The sequence below is a fragment of the Lepidochelys kempii genome, chromosome 13 (assembly GCF_965140265.1).
Source record: "Lepidochelys kempii isolate rLepKem1 chromosome 13, rLepKem1.hap2, whole genome shotgun sequence".
Lineage (NCBI taxonomy): Eukaryota > Metazoa > Chordata > Testudines > Cheloniidae > Lepidochelys > Lepidochelys kempii.
Window position 1 is genome coordinate 31,873,513 of NC_133268.1, and position 19,860 is coordinate 31,893,372.

The following is a 19,860-nucleotide window of genomic DNA, read 5'->3' on the forward strand; positions in this document are numbered from 1 at the left end:
AGAGCTGGCCTAGTCTGATGACAATATGTGAAGAAAATCATGACAAAACAGATTGAACTATCACAGCCAAAGTAGCCACCATTGGACTAAAGAGAAACATAAAAGATGCTGGATATACTGAAACCGGTTTCCATGGCCTTGGACAAATCACAGAAAAATTGCTGTTGCATTGCTGATGTTAACATTTGGAAAGAAATTCAAGAGGCATTAAAGAAAGAAGTGTAGGCAGTAAGGAAGCAGATGGATCAAGCACTTACTCCACCTCACTTTCTTGCTAATATCCTCAACCCAAAGTACAAGGGTAGATGTCTAACTGCTGAAGAAGATGCTGCTATGATATGGGCATGTAATAATCATCCCTTAATCATGCCAACCATAATGAATTTCAGGGCTGGAGGTGAATCGTTCACACAGGACATGTTTGCTGATGATGTTTTAAAGAAAGTTATACCACTGAACTGGCGGCAGTCATTAACTAAGCACCTGGAACCAGAGTTTGTTGAAATGCTAAACCAGCTTTTGACAGCAGTAGCCTCTTCTGCAGGGACAGAGAGAATATTTTCTTCATTTGGACTAATTCATTCCAAGTTAGGAAAACAATTGGGAGTTGAAAAAGCAGGAAAACTTGTTTCTCTTCCAATCTATGAATAAAAACGAGAAGGGAAGGACAGCCTAAGTCACTTAGGAGACTGTTGTCTCATTTTCAGGAGACTTAGGTGAGTAGGGACTTAAGCTCCAGTCACTTTCAGATAGGTATATTTGACATTTTTTCCAGGCTGACCTGAAATAATCTATTTCATTCACTGACTACAGCAAATCCCTCTGTTCCTGTAATAAATTGTTTGTGGTAAATATAAAACCCATTTTGGTAAGAGAAGTTATGTATCCAAAATATTTAAGGTTGTTTTGTTTAATAAAAATAAAATATATATGGTGGTGTGTAATTAAATTCCTGTTACCATCCTACTGTAGCTTGATACAAGTCATGAGCAAAAAGTTAATTATCTAGTAAATAATCAATATATCATTCACCATTTTCTAACATACTAAAATGTACAATTAATAAGAGTGTGAAAATATTAAGCTACATAATTGATTAAATAAGTGTATATAGTTATAATATACCCTCCAAGGCAGCAAAAAGATGTACCAAATCTAGTGTAAAAGCTCTACTTAGTTGTAAATCAACGTTTTAATAGTTATTTTAACCAATGAGAATGCACCCTTCTTTAGAAAATAATAAGTACAAATGGAAAAGTCGATTAAAATTGATTATTTAAATTGAGGTTTTCCCACTTAGTGATTTAAATCACCTTGATTTATATCAACCCACCCTGTGTCCAGGTCATGGTCAAAGCAGCTGCTACTGTGCTGAAGATCTTGCTCTTTGTAAAACTGTCCAGCTGTCTCAGTATCTCAGTTTCAGCGAGATCCTGATTTCAGCAAAGCATCCATTCCTTTGTCCGTGATCTTCTCCAGCGCAACACCAGTACCCCTGGACAAGCACTGCCCACTCCCCATACACCATGGTAGCCCCCAATTTCAGACACAGGGAAGGTTCCTGGGGGCATCTGATAAAACACAGTATTGTAATCCTTTCTCACACTTTTCAGAAAGACTTCACCACACTGCATCAGAGAACGGAGGTTGCCCATTTAAATCACGCTTTCCATCAGCTAGGCACAGTGCATACAGATTTAATTATGGTAAATAACACTAATACATTCTCTTATTTTTGTTAATTAGCAAACTAGTCACATCCAAAGAGAGACACCACATTCGCCCTACATGCACCTTGCTTGCTTTCTATATGCCATAGCTTTTAAGCTAGAGAGGCTTGAACTATCATAAAATTCAATCTTTTTGAGTAGAACTTTTTAAGGCCAATTTTTAACTGATTAAAACTCGGAAATTAACAGATTTATTGAAATCCTCAGAAAGTTCACACATTACTCAAATTACAGTTGGGACAGATACATTAGGTTTTCAAACCAAAGTCTGAAAGGTGCTTTAAGTGAAATAATAGAACACAACCTTAACTCAGAAGTCACTGCCACTGCTCTATAAAGAGTATGGTTACCTCAGGACAGGGATACCTGTAGCGTGCACCTGTAGAGAGAAATGAGAGAAGGAACTCAGCCTAACAAAATGATGAAATGAGTGACTTCAGCTGGGCAAATGGCACATCAGTTGCTTCTCGGAACAGCCAGCTCTAGCGCACACAAGACAAGAGGCTGTTCTCAACTTCCTAAGTAAGGCGTGGTCTGCACTGCACAGCTAGCTGATTTATATCGACCAAATTATGTCAGTGTCTTCACGATAGCCTTGTCCCACTGGTGGAAGTGCCCTACTACGCTGAAATAATAACTCTACTTCCACGAGAGGCGTAGGGCTTATGTCGGTGTAGGTAGGGCTACTGTTTATGTAGACACGACCTTACTTAAAACGGCTGGTAGCTCTCTTAGCTGAGAAATTGACAAGAAAGCCAGGCAGCTAGAACCCAGTTGCTCCCCGCCCCTGGAGGGCTGGGTGGCTGGACCCCGTTCCTGGCTGGCAGCTAGGGCAAAAACCCTGGGCAGCTGGACCCCACTCCGGGCAGGGAACGGGGAGGTGAGAAGCCCCGGGCGGCTTGCCCACTGCTCCTAGTGGGCAACAGGGAGCCAAGGGGAGCCGCCCGCAGGGAGGCCAGGAGCCTGTGGGGCAGCTGGGCTTCCGGTAGAGATGCAAGACCAGGCTCTCAGGTCCACATACTGCCCCTCTGAGGTCGGTGGAAGCACTGCTGATGAGGATGCGCATCACCGACTCAAGGAGGTAGTGTGGACTAATTACTGCGGTGGCGGTAAGTCAACCTAATATAGGTCAACTAGGAGTTAAATCAAGAAGTAAGAATAGCTGAGCCGCGAAGGGTGTGTCCACTGTGCAATTAAAAACCCACCGCTTGCCTGCGTCACTTGACTCAGGCTCACTTCACTCAGGCTAAGGGGCTGGTCAGTTGCAGTGTAGATGTTCACACTTGGCCTGGAGTCCAGGCAGTAGGACCCTGCAAGGTGAAAGGGTCTCAGACTTCAGGCTGCTGCTCAAACCCAGAAATCTACATTGCAATTAACCAGCCCTGCGAGCCCAAGTCAGCTGGCACAGGCCAGCTGCAGGTGTCTAACTGCAGTGTGGACATACCCTTAGTGGCATGCTGCCAAGAGGAGGAAAGATTCCAGTAATGAGCATGGTGACACTAAACTTCAAGAAAAGGAGGAAACAAGTAAAAAACATTAAAGTAAGAAATGAGGAAATTAAAACCCTTGAACTCAGCATGGAGACTGTTTAAGCAACCCTAACAGTCCCCAAAACATATGTACCCCTCAGTCGGAAAGGGCAGCAGAAAGACAGGAAGTAAACCTGCCTGGCTAAATGGGAGGTTCAAGGGCTATCAGGTATCCTTCCAAAACTGGAAAGCCAACGCTAGTGAAGCCTGTAAAAGAACATAGAGACTATGTCAGGCAATATGTCTGAAGGAAATCAGGAGGCATAAGAGGGAATCCAAAGAGAAAACAGCAAAAGGCATAAAAACAAATCACAAGACATGTTTGAAGTGCATCAAAAGCAGGACACCTGTTCTGTGAGAGAACTAGGGAGTCTGGTGGGCTGCTGCAGGATAAAGGGAACAATTAAGAAGGATGAGGAAGTGATTTTTGTAATAAAGATGAGGCACTGCCCGAAATTGTGGTGTCAAAACAGGAAGTACTAGAGCAAACTGATCATTGAAAGATTGCGTCTCCAGGATCAGATGGTACACATCTAAAAGGAATCCAGTAGTCCCTTTGGATAGGGCACTGGATATGAACTCAGGAGAGTAGGGCAGTTCTGCTGTTGACTTGAGGCATAACCTTAGACAAGACTGTGCCTCAGTTTCTTCATCTGAAAAATGGGGTATTTAATATAAAGCTTCTTGAGATATACAGTTGAAAAGTGCAATATGCGGGATAGGTATTGTTTATTATTGAGAAATGAAAGGGCTGAGCTGCTTATACAATATGTAGTCACTTGTTAAAATCAGCTACAGTACTGGTCAGCTGGTGGGTAGCAAGTGTAAAAACAATGCCCGGGGTGATGTGGGGAATTACAGATCACTGAGTCTTCAGCACTAGGAAAATTCACTGAAGTAATCATTAGAAGTATACACCACCATGATGAACTGGATATAAGGGAGAAACCAGCATGGCTTCTGCAAAGGAAAATCACACCTTGCTGATACATTGCAATGTTTTGTACATGTCAGTACAAATGGGTGAAGAGGGACCAGTTGGTTTAGCTCAGGTGTCTCTGAAACAATGAGATCCTAATTCTGATTGGGGCTTCTGGGTGCTCCACTAATACTGCGTGATTATAGTGTGGTGACCCGGCCAGGCAGGCAAGGCAAATTGGGAGGAGAGGCAGCGGCAAACCAAGACAAATGGGTCATTTGAAATTTTTAGGACTTTGTAAGGGAAAACCCCAGAGGTTAACAAGTTGGTACCAGGAGCTTAAATCATGTAGAACATTGCCAAAGAGTTACTATTCATAGTTACATTATAGGTTACCAACTTGTTAATCTCTGGGGCTTGTACACGCTGGGCAGTTAGTACCAAATGGATTGTTATTAAGAAGAACAAAGAGATTCCTTAAAAATAGATTGTGTCACTTCACAGAAGAGTCATTTTTTCTTCTCCTTGGCTGCAAGTCCAGCTCCACTCTTGCTGGCCTGTTCATTGCTTCTCTTTGGCTTGAAGGGCTCCTGAGGTTTGCTGTTCCTCTGGCTGTATGTCTTTTCACAGAATTTATCTACAAGTGGGGTTTCTTCACCTAGTGGCCCCTCATTTGTGCATCAGGCCCCTTTGAACTGTATCCCATCACTAGACGGTCACAGTCACTCTCTCTCCTCACATGCTTTAGGTCCTTTGTGGGCGGCCTTCTCATTTACCATTTTCAGGCTCTGTTTTCGTCTAACTCAGCTTTTTGATCAAGTCCCTTTTTCACCAGTTCTGTTTCCTTTCAGTTTTTTCCCTTGATGCTCTGTCTCTGGTAAGTCTGTAGATATCATTTCCCTCTACTTCCCTTCTCTATTAGTGCCTGTTCCCGCCTGCCAAGTGTGGTTATTTTTCTGCTTCTCCTGACCTGAAACCTTTGCTGTTTTCCTTCTTTCTTCCTTCTCACTTCCCAGTCCCCTACTTTTATTCTCCTGTTCTTCTTTTATTTTATCACCTCCCCTCCTACCCAGGCTCCGGTTCACCCACTACCTCAGCATCTCGATTCTTCTCCTTCTCTAACAGCTTTTCCCAACTGCCCCTCTGGGCGGATTCAGAGCCACTTCCCCAGTTCAAGCTGCCCTCCCTTGGCCGCCCTCTCCCCAGGACAGGATCGTGTTCTGCTGCATCGCAGCTGGAGCAGGGGCCAGTGCCAGGGGGAGGGTTACTGTACTACTACTATTGTAATAATGATAATTTGATAGGTCTGCCGGTGATAGCAGGGATGGACCCATTGTCCCAGGAGGTCCCTTCCGGGTCTGTGTCCTAGTAAGGAAAATGTCACCATTGTCTCTTACAGTTTGGTGATTGAACAATGGGGCCCTGATCTAAGCACTTCTGCAGTCCTGCTGCTCTTAATTACTGATGACTTTATCTGCAGTTATATTACATAAAGAGTGGGGATATGAACCCTCCCCTCCCCCACTTCAGGGCATGAGCAAGCTTCTAACTGATGGGTGTGAGGAAGACACTTCCCCTATGAATGGGTTATTCCAAATTTGTCCACTCTGGGGTTTCTTGTGCCTTCCTCAGAAGCAGCTGGTACTGGCCACAGTCAGAGACAGGGTATGGGGCTAGACAGGCCCCATCCCTGATCCATGGTGGCAATTCTTCAATCCTGGAAGTTAAGGAGGGGTAGAACATGCTTGTTTTGCATGGAAATACTGAGAAACTCGGAAGCATCCAATCACTTGCTGTTTGTTTCCCATTTACAGGAACCTGGGGAAACTGTTCTCCACCTGGCAGTCTTGTTAGCTGACCGAACCTCTCTACACATTGTAGATTTTCTGGTGCAGAACAGGTAAGCTGACTGCAGGCACTAGCAGGGGTAGGACTGTCTGCTCAGGCTAAGGTACATAATGTCATCAGCGGAGTTAGTGCTGGTGGAAGGCGCTGGATAGCCTTGTAGACTAAGTGCCTCTGAATATCCCCTGAAGTACCACCAGGGGGCAGCACCAGGGCATTTCCCTGTGGAAGTGCCTCGGTTTTGACTTGGAGAAACCATCTTTAGGGTTAGAGGGGAATTCATGGCCATGGCCCTTCCCTGGGCTCTCTGCTGAGGGGAGCAATGAGTGCCAATGGGGACGGAGATTTTCCGACTAGGACATGTGTCCCCCTGGGTGGTTCAGCCCATGCCCCTGCTCCCGCCCCGCCACTGAACAGCTCTCCAATGAGCACGCCCACCCTGACTGCAGTCCACTGGTGACAGGCTCTACATCCCATTAGCGACTACTCCGGGCCAGCCAGGCTCAAAGATGGGCTTCCCAAGGGCTGGCTCTTGCTTTTCTGAGTGAGTCTGGTTCTTCCTAAACAGGAGGAGGTACATTTTTTTCCTTCTGCATTCAAGCCCAGTGCGCCATTGATTGGGGTGGAACCAGCGTTAAAGTCTGTCTCCCTAAGGGCCGCCACACAGTGTCTGGGTACCTCCCAAGTGTTTATGGATTTATCTTCCCAGCACCCTTGTGAGCTTAGGCTCCGTTATCATCATCTGAGAGGGCCACTTATGGATCTGGGGCAAAAATTGGGGATTGGCCCTGCTTTGAGCAGGGGGTTGGACTAGATGACCTCCTGAGGTCCCTTCTAACCCTGATATTCTATGATTCTGTGATCTCCCGTTTACAAAAGGGAGAATGGAGACTCAGCGGGAGAAAGTGACTTGTGCAAGGTCACAAAAGAAGGTTCTTGGAGCTGGGAATGGAATTCAGCTGTCCTGGGTTCCAGTCCATACAAAACCATCCTTCGTCTAGACGATCCTTCTAAACCCTTATCTTCTGCATCACCTCCTGTACTGTGAACTCCTCTCTTTATCTCTCTCCCCCACTTCCCCCGTGACCATATATGGTTGTAAAACTTGAAAGCTGATAAAAGCGTATGCTCATTCCATACGAAATTCCATGCTGACATCACTCAGTGATGCATAGCTGCGTCCTCACGGATGTGCAGTCCTGTGTGATCTGGTGTGCAAGTGCAGGATTGTGTTCTGACTTCGGCTGCTGCTGCAGTAGAGTGGGTATTGTACCAGCCTCACAGCGCTGCCCATTGCCGGGGACCGTGCACACAGCTGCCAAGGTTGGGGAAATTCCATGGGTAGAGTATTCAGTGAGAAGATTTGCATATTTTCACATAATTTGCATACAATCCTAATTATTTTAATAAACCTGTGTGATTTATTACTGGAGGTAGCGTCTGGCAGCTGGGGATGAGATAGCCTCTCCTGACCCCTTTCAGACCCTGGCTTAATCTGGGCCTCAGTCAGTCCCTTCCATTCAGCGTGTGCCCCCCCCCACTCTCACCCCCACAACGAGCTGTCCCCACCTGCCTGAAGCCATGTGCCACAACAGCCTCTTGTGGCCACGGGATGAACTGCAGTTGCTGCCCGCAGCTCGCGCGAGGTCCCATGCACGAGGTCCCAGGTGAGCTGTCAGCAGGCATGGCAGGGCTGCCCAGTGCACAAGAGCTGCACAATATGCCAGACATTTGACAGCCCTACGTTCACATGCTTTGGCTAAAAGCCTGAATGCTGGGCAGTATCCGTTCTGGTCTTCATTCCTGTGAGCTAGGGAGAAGGGTTTGGGGTTGAACATCATGCAGCTATTGTTATAGATGAGAACTGCTCTTTCTCAAGCATACTGATACTGACTGTCCTTTGCCCCAGTGGGAGCCTTGTGAAGCAGACAGTGAAGGGAAACACACCGCTTCATTACTGCTGCCTCCACAATAAACCCGAGTGCCTCAAGCTCTTTGTGAGAGCCAAAGCCAGCATTGCCATCAGTAAGTGACTGCACGGGCTCGGTTCTCCAAACAGGGAAGAAGATGTCGGGGTTGGGTTCCTTATTTTTTACTGTCTCACTCGCAGGGCCTGTGTCTGCTCTCTGCACCTTGCATGTTTTACTGGGAACAGAACAGGAGCCCTTTGCACCAGGCCAAATGCAACAGAAGTATGCAGAACCAAGTGGCTTTTATACACAGAATGTGTAGCATTGTAAATCCACAGGACAACGTGTCTCAGGAGCAGCGCTGAGGTGCCCCGATAGGGTCGGCAGTACATGGTGTGTAACAGGGATTATGGCTTAGCTCTGGTTAGAGAAGTCACGTGCTGATCCTTGATGACTCAGTGCATGGTAAGAATCCTGATTCCTTCAGGAGGTACCTGGACAGGAGAGGCTGTGTCTGTGAATGTGACAGCCATGAGCTTTATACAGGAGTGACTATTCCAGGCCACAGGAAGGCAGATATTGCTGACCCATTGGCTCAGAGTTACTTGTATTTTACTGACCGATTGTTTTGAAGCAGCTCTGAGCACGTTTGAGGTATCACTAATGCCTATTAAGCAGATGTAGAGAATCCCAAAACAAAAACCTTGTTACAGTTAAGGTTAAGTGCAAGTCAAGAGCCATCTTACAATAAACCCATCTTAAACCCCTCAGACATTAACAGTTTGGACAACAACCTATACTCGAGCATCTGCAGACACACACACACTTACCATTAAAGACAAAAATGCTCAATGACCACCGCCCAAACAACCTTAATTCTGCCCCTGCATTTGTGTTAATATGTTAGGCCCTGACCTGACCTCTGCTAGAGACAACAGCAGTCTTTGCTTTTACTTTATTGGGAGCTCCCTTGATCCCTTGTGCTCCTGTTACCTAACCTTATATGTGTCCATCCTCTAGTGTGTAATTCTGTGTCTGATTTGTGATGATGCGCACAGTTCCTGTGTTAATATAATCAGTGTGGATCTTTCTCAGCTGGTGTAGCATTTCTGGTTAGTTCATACAGTAGCTTTGTCTCTAACAATGTGTCTTTAATTGGGGATGCATGGTATTAGTAGTAGGAAAAAATCACTCTTTGGATAGGTTTGCATGCTATGGTGATGGGCCCTGTAACAAACTTTAGACCCATATTGTGATGGGGTGTATAGACCCCATGCAGACAGGGAAGGGCTAGCCCCACCCCTTTGGCCCTGTGAATTATGTATGATAGGGAGGAGGCCTTTAAAAGGGAGGACGGGTGGGAGAGGAGCAGGATTGCCCTAAGCTGCAGACTGCAGGAGTGATTCCTAGCCAGGAGACCTTCACCCTGAACAACAGATTCCCAGCGTAAGATGGACAGGCTGAGCCTGACTCAGAGGCCTGGCCAGACCAATTTCCCCAAAACCCAGTACGTTGGTGCACAGTAGACTTGCTGCACCCCTCCCCTTTTGCTAGGGCCACTGGGAGGGAGTATCCCTGAATGCCTTGGGGTTTGTGACTTTCATTTTTGATCCCCGCCTCTGGAGAGACTTAAAAGGGCCCACAAAGGACAGAGCCTCCCCCCCTCAAATAGTAAGGAAGTAGGACCTGGGCTGGGACCCCCCAGTGCAGATAACTGGGCATTGTCAGGTTCCTGCCCTCCCCCGCCTCCCAAGGGAGGAACCACCAATGACTCTGTTACACACATGAATTCAGGGATTCCTGAATTAATAAAGTGCCTTTAGTTTTGTAGAGTGGATTTTACAAAAGGCCTGATTGATGACAAGTGGTACCAGATGTGATAAACACAGGCGTATCTTGAGACTAGTCTTGCAATTTTATAAATGTTATCTCTATCGCTGTAAGCCAGGCAGTGTATGCTGGCTGGTGAAGAGCTCCAATCACTGCAGGAGCTACAATCAGTGAGGATAATTACTGCAGCCCTGGGACAGGTAGACAACTCCAGAGAAGTACCACCCCCAGGGGAAATTGCACAGACTAATTCAGACCGTTCAAGAAGCCCAGGAGACAAAGAAGAGCTTGTAAAGGCCCAGCCTGAACTGCCTGAGGTCCTGCTTTAGATCCAACAAATTGACATGGTCCTTTGACCAAGGGGAAAAACCCGACCCAAAGGGTTGAAGGACTGTGACCTACCAGATCCCCCATGTGAATGATAGGTGACCTCTGATAAGCTAGCATGTGTTTAGACCTTTCTCTGTTGTATGATATATTTTCTCTGTAATACTTTTCTCCTAAAATCAATGTTCTATGCTCTGTGAAATCTGTCTGGTACCAGGTAACCCACGAACCTTGGAGGATCAAAGTAAAATGCATGTGCTGAGCGAGGTCAGATCTACTGGAATAATCACCATGAATTGCAGGGGGACTGCAGCCTAAACCCCCAGACTCAAGAGAGAGGGGAGATGGCTGGAGGCCTGAGGTCTAAAGGGGTGCCCTTTAGCAGACTATGAAGGGGGTCGGAGGTGCAGTTACCCTGAAACAGTGACACAAGCTTTCTATGAATAAGAGTAATCTCTCCATGCTTTTAGGTGCAGTTCTGAGAGAGAGCTCTGTGATGAATGGATCATGATGGGGGGAGGGATAGCTCAGTGGTTTGAGCACTGGCCTGCTAAACCCAGGGTTGTGAGTTCAATCCTTGAGGGGGCCATTTAGGGATCTGGGGCAAAAATTGGGGATTGGTCCTGCTTTGAGCAGGGGGTTGGACTAGATGACCTCCTGAGGTCCCTTCCAACCCTGATATTCTATGATCATTTCATTCATGGAGTGTGCTTTCTCCTCAGGGCAGAGTTAAAGTTGCTCCCAAACAGTTAAAGTTGTTTGGGTGTTGGGCATTGAGAAAGTTGCTCTGATGCCTAATTTGTTTAAGTATCAATTTCTATATATACCTGTTAATGTTGAGTGGGGTTGCTTTTATGTGTCCAGTGTGGTCTCTTCTCTGGACTATCATGTGCTACTTTAACTGCAAATTGACAAAGTCTTTTGGTTGGAATCCCTGTTTTGGTAAGTCTCAGCTGGAATCCAAGGCCAGACTGCTCCCTGGAGAGCTCTGTGCACATCACTGTAATATTAGTTAATGCTTTCTTAGCCAGATGTGCAGAGGTTTCCTCAGAGCAGCTATGGGTGTTTAACCATCTCAATGGTTCACAGCCCTTCCGCTAGGCCAGCTCCCAGTCACCAGCCAGTCATCCTCACTCAGCCAGATCTCACTGTCTTCTTCCAATTCCCAGTCAATCAGTCCTTCCTTTCTAGCTGCAGCTCTGCTCACTAGCCCCATCCCCAGGCCTGTTCCATGGACCAGAATCACCTCAGCTCCCCCGGCCAGCCTGGTTTGCAAGCACCAGACCTCAGGCAGTGCTGGCTCCTCGTCTCCAGTCCTGCAGCCAGCTCCTCCCTTTGGCTCCTGCTGCACCACCATGCACTCTCCTCTTTCCACTGAGGTCTGTAGAAGGGGAGCCCCATGCAGCTGGACCTATATAAAGTCTGCCAGAGCAGGGCTCCCGTCCATTAGACCCTGGGCTGCACATCAGAGCCTCCCCGTTTCTGTCTCTTTCCAGCCCCCTCCAGGGCCCCACCAGTTGTTTCCTCCCTACAACCTCTCAGCTCTGCCTGCTCCCTCCAGTGGTGCTTCCAGTCCTCCCCATGAAGGGGACCATTGACTTGGAGAGAGCTATGAGAGTTTACCCCAGCTGATGGTCTGCCCCAGGACATTTGTTCAACATCTTCCTTAATGATCTGGATGATGGGATGGATTGCATCCTCGGCAAGTTCGCAGATGACACTAAGCTGGGGGGAGAGGTAGATATGCTGGAGGGTGGGGATAGAGTCCAGAGTGACCTAGACAAATTGGAGGATTGGGCTAAAAGAAATCTGATGAGGTTCAACAAGGACAATGCAGAGTCCTGCACTTAGGACGGAAGAATCCCATGCACTGCTACAGGCTGGGGACCGACTGGCTACGTGGCAGTTCTGCAGAAAAGGACCTGGGGATTACAGTGGACAAGAAGTTGGATATAAGTCAATAGTGTGCCCTTTTTGCCAAGAAGGCCAACGGCATATTGGGCTGCATTAGTAGGAGCATTGCCAACAGATCGAGGGAAGTGATTATTCCCCTCTATTCGGCACTGATGAGGCCACATCTGGAGTATTGCGTTCAGTTTTGGGCCCCCTGCTACAGAAAGGATGTGGACAAATTGGAGTTGAGCAGAGGGCAACAAAAATTATTAGAGGTCTTGGGCACATGACTTATGAGGAGAGGCTGAGGGAACTGGGCTTATTTAGTCTGCAGAAAAGAAAAGTGAGGTGGGATTTGATAGCAGCCTTCAACTACCTGAAGGGGGGTTCCAAAGAGGATGAAGTTAGGCTGTTCTCAGAGGTGGCAGATCACAGAACAAGTTGCAGTGGGCGAGGTATAGGTTGGATATTAGGAAAAACTTTTGCACTAGGAGGGTGGTGAAGCACTGGAATGGGTTATCTAGGGAGGTGGTGGAATCTCCACCCTTAGAGGTTTTTAAGGTCAGGCTTGACAAAGCCCTGGCTGGGATGATTTAGTTGGGGTTGGTCCTGCTTTGAGCAGGGGGTTGGACTAGATGACCTCCTGAGGTCTCTTCCAACCCTAATCTTCTATGATCCTATGATTAATTGCTTAGCAGTGAGAAAGGTAATTGAATCGGATGAAGATTAATCCTCAGGGCCTAGGTTCATAAAAGTCATTAGGGTCCCAAGGCCCAGTTTTAGGCTCCACTGAGATCCACAGAACTCCAGCTGAGCCTTGAAGGCTCCTGAACTCACTCGGTGCCTACATTTTTGCAGTAGAAAGTTCCCATGGTGCCTAAGTTACTGCCTCTGGGCATGTGCGCTCTGCTGCCCTCTCGGCACCCAGACATCTAACCCCCAGACCATGCACAAGGCAGGGAAAGAGGCATTCAGCCATCTAAGTCATGGGTGGGACCCCAGCCAGTAGCTGGGCTCAGAGGCCGCCTACAGTCTCAGGCCCCTCAGGCAAGTTCACACAAAACAGTGTGGTGGGAGGAGGAGGACCAGGCCCTCCCTCATAACTATTAGCCCAGTGGTTAGGGTACTCACTGGAATGTGGGAGACCGTGGGTTCAAGTCCCCCCTCTGCCTCAGGGGGAGAAGGGGTTTGAACAGGGAGCTGCCACGCTCAAGTACAGCTCAAACCACTGCGCTGTGGGATATTGTGATGGGTGGGGCTTCCTCAGTCTCTTCTGTTGAAGTTCTTCCACTGTAGATAAATAAGTAAATAGTCATTGAAGCAGGGGGCCTGGATGCTGGGTCTCCCACCTCCTGGATGAGTGCTCTGCCTACCAGGCTACAGAGTCATTCTCATGCTTGTGCTCTCTCACTTTCCCTCCCGCATTCGCTTCTTGCAAACTGGCATAGGCGCCTAATTCCAAAGAGGGTTTCTGGCTGAGAATCACGAGCAGAGAAAGGCACCTACTTCTGAGAGAGAGCTGGGCTTAGTGCACACCCCTCTGGTTGGCATCTCCAAGGCGGCTAGCGTGCTGGCTTTTGTGATTTGCATTCAAAGGTGCATCTCTCGCCCCACTCTTAAGCGCCTACCTCAGGCTTTGGGAGTCACAGGTTGTTCCCAGGATTTTCTAGGTGTCCAAGAGTTCAGCGTTGCAATGCTCAGTGTCCCCACCCTATGTCCTTTCGTGCATTCAGGCCTGAGTGGCTGAGGGAGCTCAACTCCGTTCTGACTAGGATTGCTAACTTTTGTTTCCAAGCTAAAGACAGGTCAGACTGGGGAGAGAGGTGGGTGTTACTCTTCTGGGCTCTGCCTGCAAAATAAGCTCCACCCTGGTGCATTGCCAGCACAAGACACCACGCACAGTAGATTATGTTGATGTTCAGAATATGATCATGTGCTGACTGGGCTCCTTGAGTTTGGTTCTGCCTCAGCAAGGCCTGAACAAGCCTCTGGGCTCTGCTGGGCTCAGCGCCTTTTAGACTGGGGAAGAAATGAATGGTGGCATCTACCCAGTGCCACCCACCTGCAGCACCAACATGAGCCGTTACTCCATAAGCGGCAGGTGTGTGGCCTTCCCTCTCCTCTCTTCCAGGGGGAGGAAATAGTTCCCAGTGGTGACACCTGAAGAGGACCGGCTCTAGGCACCAGCAAAGCAAGCACGTGCTTGGGGTGGCACAATTCCGGGGGCGGCGTTCCAGCCACCCTTTTCTTTTTTTTTTTTTTGGCTTGGGCAGTTGCGCTCTCGGAGCTTGGGGCAGCAAAAAACCTAGAGCCGGCCTTGCACCTGAATGTTCATCCCTAGGCCTCTGAGCAATCACCTCCCTGAGATGAATGAGGCAGGCCACACCTTTCAGAGCTGCTGTTCCAGACTCAGGCAGACATGCCTGCACAAGTGATACTTTGCTCACGCATCTGAGGTTTTCTTCACACAATAGCTAGAGACTTCCTTTTTTTAAAAAATGAGGGCTGAGATTCTGGAGAACAAAAGAGCAGGCGTGGAGCAGCACCGGTATGGTGCATGGGCATATGCCGGCAGGTTTTGAGCCCTGACCGAAGATCTAATAATCTGCTGTGCATGAGGGTATGAAAAACGTACCCTGTGTTTGACCTTTGAGATTTATAAAGAATTCCACTTTAAAGTTGGGGGTGGCAGTACAATCACGACAACTAATTAGTGTCTGTATCTTTGTCGCACATTTGTCAGTGGTGTCACACATTTACCTTTAAAGGCTGCCTCCTGTGACAGGAGCCATTTAGTAGCAATGGCTCTTCGGTTGTTCTCTCCTCTTTACAGTCCCTGGCTGTACACATACCTGTGCTCATGTGCAGAGCAAATTCTGCAGGGGCCAATCAGGGGGCTAAAAGTGGGTCCTGACCTGAGGGAAGCCAAAACTCCCAAGGCTTGGCAGCCAAATGTTAAAGTCCCCTGTGCCAGCACTGTGCCAGGAGCTCTGGAATCCTGCATCCCCCATGGAAGCATCCAAACAACTCGCTCACTCAGAGCAAGAGCTAGAGGAGACGGGGGTTAACGTGGAACTCACAGGGCAGCCCTATCGAGAGTCGCTTCCACGCCTCCCTAGCAGGAACTGCCTTAGCGCTCACAGGGCTCATGACAGCTGCTTTTTCCCCACAGCCAATGAAGCTGAAGAGACGGCCCTGGATGTGGCCAGGTGCATGAGACACTCGCTGTGTGAAGAACTGGTAAGAAATGGCACCGTACAGTCTCCACCTTTGGGGTGTGAGCTCCACGCAGCAGGTGGGGTGCTCAGTAGCAAACCAGGGATTGGACCTCATTAGAAGGGGAGGGGGTCAGCCCCACCACACTGCTTCTGCATGGTGTTTCCCCAAGCTCACATTGCACTCCCTGCAGCATAGATCTAGCGGTATGCTGGGCAAATAGCTCCATTCTAAGGCCTGGCCTCTTGTTTAGTGGAGGTCCAAAACACTCAGCTTTATTGCCCATATTAGCACAGTGCCAACAAGACACCTAAGCTTCTGGCCCAGGCTGCACCGGGCTCCATGTGACAACTTGGCTGAATTCTGTGAGGTTGGTCTCTTCTTGGTCTGGAATCTGGCCTGAACTTTGCCTGATTGGTAGGGGGTTCTGAGCTTAGGGGTGGGGGAGAGATTGGGGTTGCCCCTCCCACTGGCTCATCCAGGATGTCCTAGGAGTGCTGCAGGCAGTGCATGCTGCTTCTGCTGGTCCTGGCTGACAGTGGTGCCCTGATGCAAGACCTTGTCTGAGTTGCTAGGGCTCTGCTGGTACCCATGAGGGATGCAGAGCAGGACATAAAGTGACCTCAGGTAGATGCCTGGTCTGCTGTTGCTGACAGAGAATGGGATTCGTTCAGACCCCACTGGAGGGATGGGACAGCCAGTTTGGAGACATTTCTAGTGGTAGTGCAGACTTTGGGGTTAGAGAGATGTTTCTTCTCTCAGTTAGCAAAATCAGAGTCAGTACTGATGGGACATAGTCTGGATTTGCCAGGTTGAGAGGTCTCTGTGGCTATAGCTGCTGGGCTCAGAGCAGTCTGCTGTGGGATGATCTCCTTCTGGCATATGGCAGGATCCCACACCCAGAAACCACCCAGAAATCTTGCTTTTGTGCTGCCCAGGCCCATGTGTTAGGGCTCCAATGCAAACAGCAGTGTCCTGGAAAAAGGACGAAGGCTGTAGGAAAGTCCTCAGGTAGAGATGGGGCAGCCTGGGTGCCATGCCTACCAGCTGGAAACCCCCACTGCTTCACACTGAGGTGTGTTTTCCCCCAGGACCTGTCTCTCTGACCCTGGGCTGCCCACTCCACTTTCAGCCTTGATGCAGAGCGCTGTAGGTGGGTATAGGAGAGAGTTTGACCTGAGCCTGATTCCTCTGTGTTCCAGCTGCTGCAGGCTCAAAACAATCAGTTCAACATGCGTGTTCATGTGGAATATGAGTGGCGGCTGGGCCAGGATGACATGTATGAGAGCGATGATGATCTGGATGAGAAGGTGAGATCTCAGCACACTACAGCGGTCCTCAGCTACAAACAGAGGTTCTTGCCCACATATATATTGATGAGTATGGACCCAGCACAGACCTGGCTCAGCACTTCTTCTCATCACTGAGCCATTAACCGGGGCTGCATGTGCCTATCTTGCCCTTCTACCTTATCACAGCTGTACCTCTGATCCTGCCTCATTTCCCTTCGAGGTTATCATGTGAAACTGTATTGGATGCTTCACTGAAGATGAGCAAAAATATAGCACCCATTTTCTCATCTTAGCTATATCCATGTTGTGCCATTAACACGGGAGCTGAAACTGGGCTGGAATGGGATTTGCTGCAGCCATGCTGCTTGCTGTTTATCACCTGCCTTATTATTGTTGCAGTAATTTACCGGGCATGGAACTCTTTTGTCCAGCCTTCTGCCTGCTTAGAAATTGGCACGATACATGCATGTATCATGCACTCAGGGAACTCGGCAGTTAAGGGTGAAAGAGCTTTTCAGCTGAAGCTTGCTGGATTGAATCCAGCCCAAGGTTGCTGTGACCAAAAGTCTTCAGCAGTTCGCAGCTCCACATAAACAACATGCCTGTCTCTTCTTTTCAGTTGGGTTCCCCGAAGGAGCGCATTCCCCACCTTCAGAGCTACTACAGTTCACCGGCTACTGCCTCCCAGCCATGGGGAAATGCAGCAGGGCTTTCAAAGTGTGCAATTCCAGCCCCCCAAGGGAAATTGCATGACATCTATGCACGCCCTCATTCCCACACCCGTGACATACCAGCAGCCCCTGGCTCTGCTTCATGTGTGCCGCCTCTTCCACCACACAGTGTAATCCGAGGTGAGACTTTCCTTCACGGTAGCCCTGCTGCAGCAGTGGGGTTTGTGGGGTCGGGCCAGCCCCAGAGCAGGGGAGTCTGACTGGATAGATTTCAAACTATAGTGATGCCCTTCCTTCTTATCCGAGGCAAAATTGGCAGTTAATTGTCTTGTTGGCCCCACTGACAATGCCCCATCTCTGCAGCTCCCTACCCCACCCCCCAGGGCCTGACCACCACTGGGCCAAGCCCTAGAGCAAGCGTCAAAGCAGCCAGGCCCAGACCAATCTGCCTACAGCAAATGTCTGTGAGGAAATGTCTTCAGTTATTCTCCGTGTACGGGATGCAGTGACGTCTCAGGGGCTGAGGCGGGGCAGCCCCCCAGGATGTGGACGGCGCAGTGACGTCTAAGGGGCTGAGGAGGGGCAGCCCCCCCAGGATGTGGACGGCGCAGTGACGTCTCAGGGGCTGAGGTGGGGCAGCCCCCCAGGTACAAGGGGCAGCATGAGTAGCTATCCATGCAATACATTTTTTTGCCCACCTCAGGCCAGATACTCGGCGGGTGTAAATCAGCCGTGCTATGTTAATGTCCATGTAGCTACTCGGATGTACACCAGCTGAGGCCCTGTCCACCAAAGCTGTCAGTAGCCCCCACCCTGTACGTGTCCCCCTCCCTCTCCTCTCACTGCCAGACTTGCTGTTGGTTTTGTGTAGCTCCCCACGTGCCCCTGCCCGCTCCTCCTGCCAGTGCTGTGGACTCTGGAGTAAGGAAGATCCTGTTGCTACCTCTGAGCATGAGGCACAAACGAACCTCATCGGATCCTGTGCCCTGGGTGCCGCTCAGCCTCATGCAGCCCAGCCACGGCAGCCTGGCTCCAGGTAAGGGACTGGCCAGTAGGATGGGGCTCTGTGGGGAAGCAGCTCGGGGAGCTGAGGGCACTCGTTCTGTCTCCATTGCCCTTGGGATCCAGCCCTGCCCAAGGTAGACACCGTTCCTATCAGTCCTGGCCTGGTGGGCATGTCAAGCTCCCTGGGATTGCAGGGTCTGGCCCTTCCCATTGAATCCTGGGAGATGTACCCCCGCCCCGAAGGCCAGAGAGCACAGGGATGGAGAGGATCCCCAGATGGCAGCAGACTGAACTGTGCAGCTGCCAGGGACTAGCCCTGCTCCAGCCCTTCACCCTGGATTGTTCCCTTCCCTGGGGCTCTGAGTCTCCTTGGCCAGGCCTGTGGGGCATGCGGGAACGTACTGAGCCTCAGAGCCGCATGTGATCCAAGTGCAAAGCGTCTGCACCTGGGAATCCCTGGCCGTCCTGGCTGGTGACGGGTACATAGCTCCCAGCTCTGGGCCAGGCCTGTTCCCCGGCCCAGCTCCGCTCTTAGGAATGCTATGGCAGTAGCTGAACGCTTGCCCCATGCCCGGGAGGGTGTCCCCGGTGCTGAGCGGGTGTGGGGTGCGACAGAGCATGGCTTCTCTGTGCACATTGTCCATCGGGGGTGGGTCAGCAACTGCCAAGAAGGCACCACCTGTGGGCAACACACCACCTGCTTCTACATTGCTCAGGCCATTTCCCTTCTCCCGGTCAGATTCTGGATCCTTCTCACGTCCCAAAGGCCATTCTGCAGCAGGAGCCTCTCCCAGGAGACTGAGGTAACTCCCCATGGCTGAGCTCACTGAGGGGCAAGGCCCTGGCACCCCTTAGCCTCGGCCTGAGTTCGCATGAAGCTGAGAGAGCTGGGGCCTAGTCACTACAAGCCCCGTGAACCTGGGACGAGCTATGCAGGGCCTCTGGGAGAGCTCCCTGGGCAGAAGGCCTCTCTGTGGGGCAGGGTAACCTGGGCAGGGAGGCTGTGGGGGGACTCTGTGGGGCAGGGTTACCTGGGCAGAAGAGCCAGGGAGCTCTGTGGGGCAGGGTTACCTAGGCAGAGGGGCTGGGGAGCTCTATTCGGTGGGGTTATGTAGGCAGAGGGGCCGGGGGGGGGGCTCTGTGGGGCAGGATTCCTGGGTCTGGGGCTCTCTGGAGGGAGCTCCTTGCCCAGCTGGGGGCTTGGCAGTGTTCGGGGGAGGTGAGTGCCCTGATCGTGCCTGGTGCCCAACAGAAGGCCCTGCAAGAGGTGGGTAGGGGGCAGGGGGACGCTGCTGTCTGCAGCCATTGTCTCCCAGGGCTGCTGTTCCAGGACTGGGACCCCTGGCAATGGCACTGGGTGCTGTCACTAAATACCATATCTCAGTGCCCTGGCATGGGCGTGTCTGGCCAGCTGCCCTGTACGATGGCCCCTTCCTGCGGGAGGGCTGGTGGCTGTGGCACTATGGCGAGGTGCGGGCGAGGTTTTGCCCTCTCACCTCCTCTCCGCTTCCCCATGGCAGGAGCCCCAGGCTGCCGTCCAGGAGGCTGCAGCATGGCTGGCTCTCTGGAGTGCCTTGTGGCCTGCTGGGTGCAGTGGGGCTCCTGGAGGGGCTGCCTCCACCACTGGAGAAAGACCCCGGGCCAAGCCCATCACCCAGCTAGTGTCATACTCCTCTGCGGCTCTGCCTGCCCA

The 19,860-nt window shown here is 50.2% G+C and overlaps 1 protein-coding gene across 1 annotated transcript in view; it reads left to right on the top strand.

The window, feature by feature from the left end:
• Nucleotides 1-19,860, top strand: part of LOC140897406 (arf-GAP with SH3 domain, ANK repeat and PH domain-containing protein 1-like) — a 119,044-nt gene that overhangs the window by 85,667 nt on the left and 13,517 nt on the right. Inside the window, exons 18-24 of the mRNA XM_073310052.1 lie at nt 5,993-6,078; nt 7,933-8,048; nt 15,156-15,223; nt 16,402-16,509; nt 17,111-17,342; nt 18,034-18,198; nt 18,907-18,970. Of these exons, the coding sequence (XP_073166153.1) occupies nt 5,993-6,078; nt 7,933-8,048; nt 15,156-15,223; nt 16,402-16,509; nt 17,111-17,342; nt 18,034-18,198; nt 18,907-18,970 (839 nt within the window). The remainder of the gene's footprint in view (nt 1-5,992; nt 6,079-7,932; nt 8,049-15,155; nt 15,224-16,401; nt 16,510-17,110; nt 17,343-18,033; nt 18,199-18,906; nt 18,971-19,860) is intronic.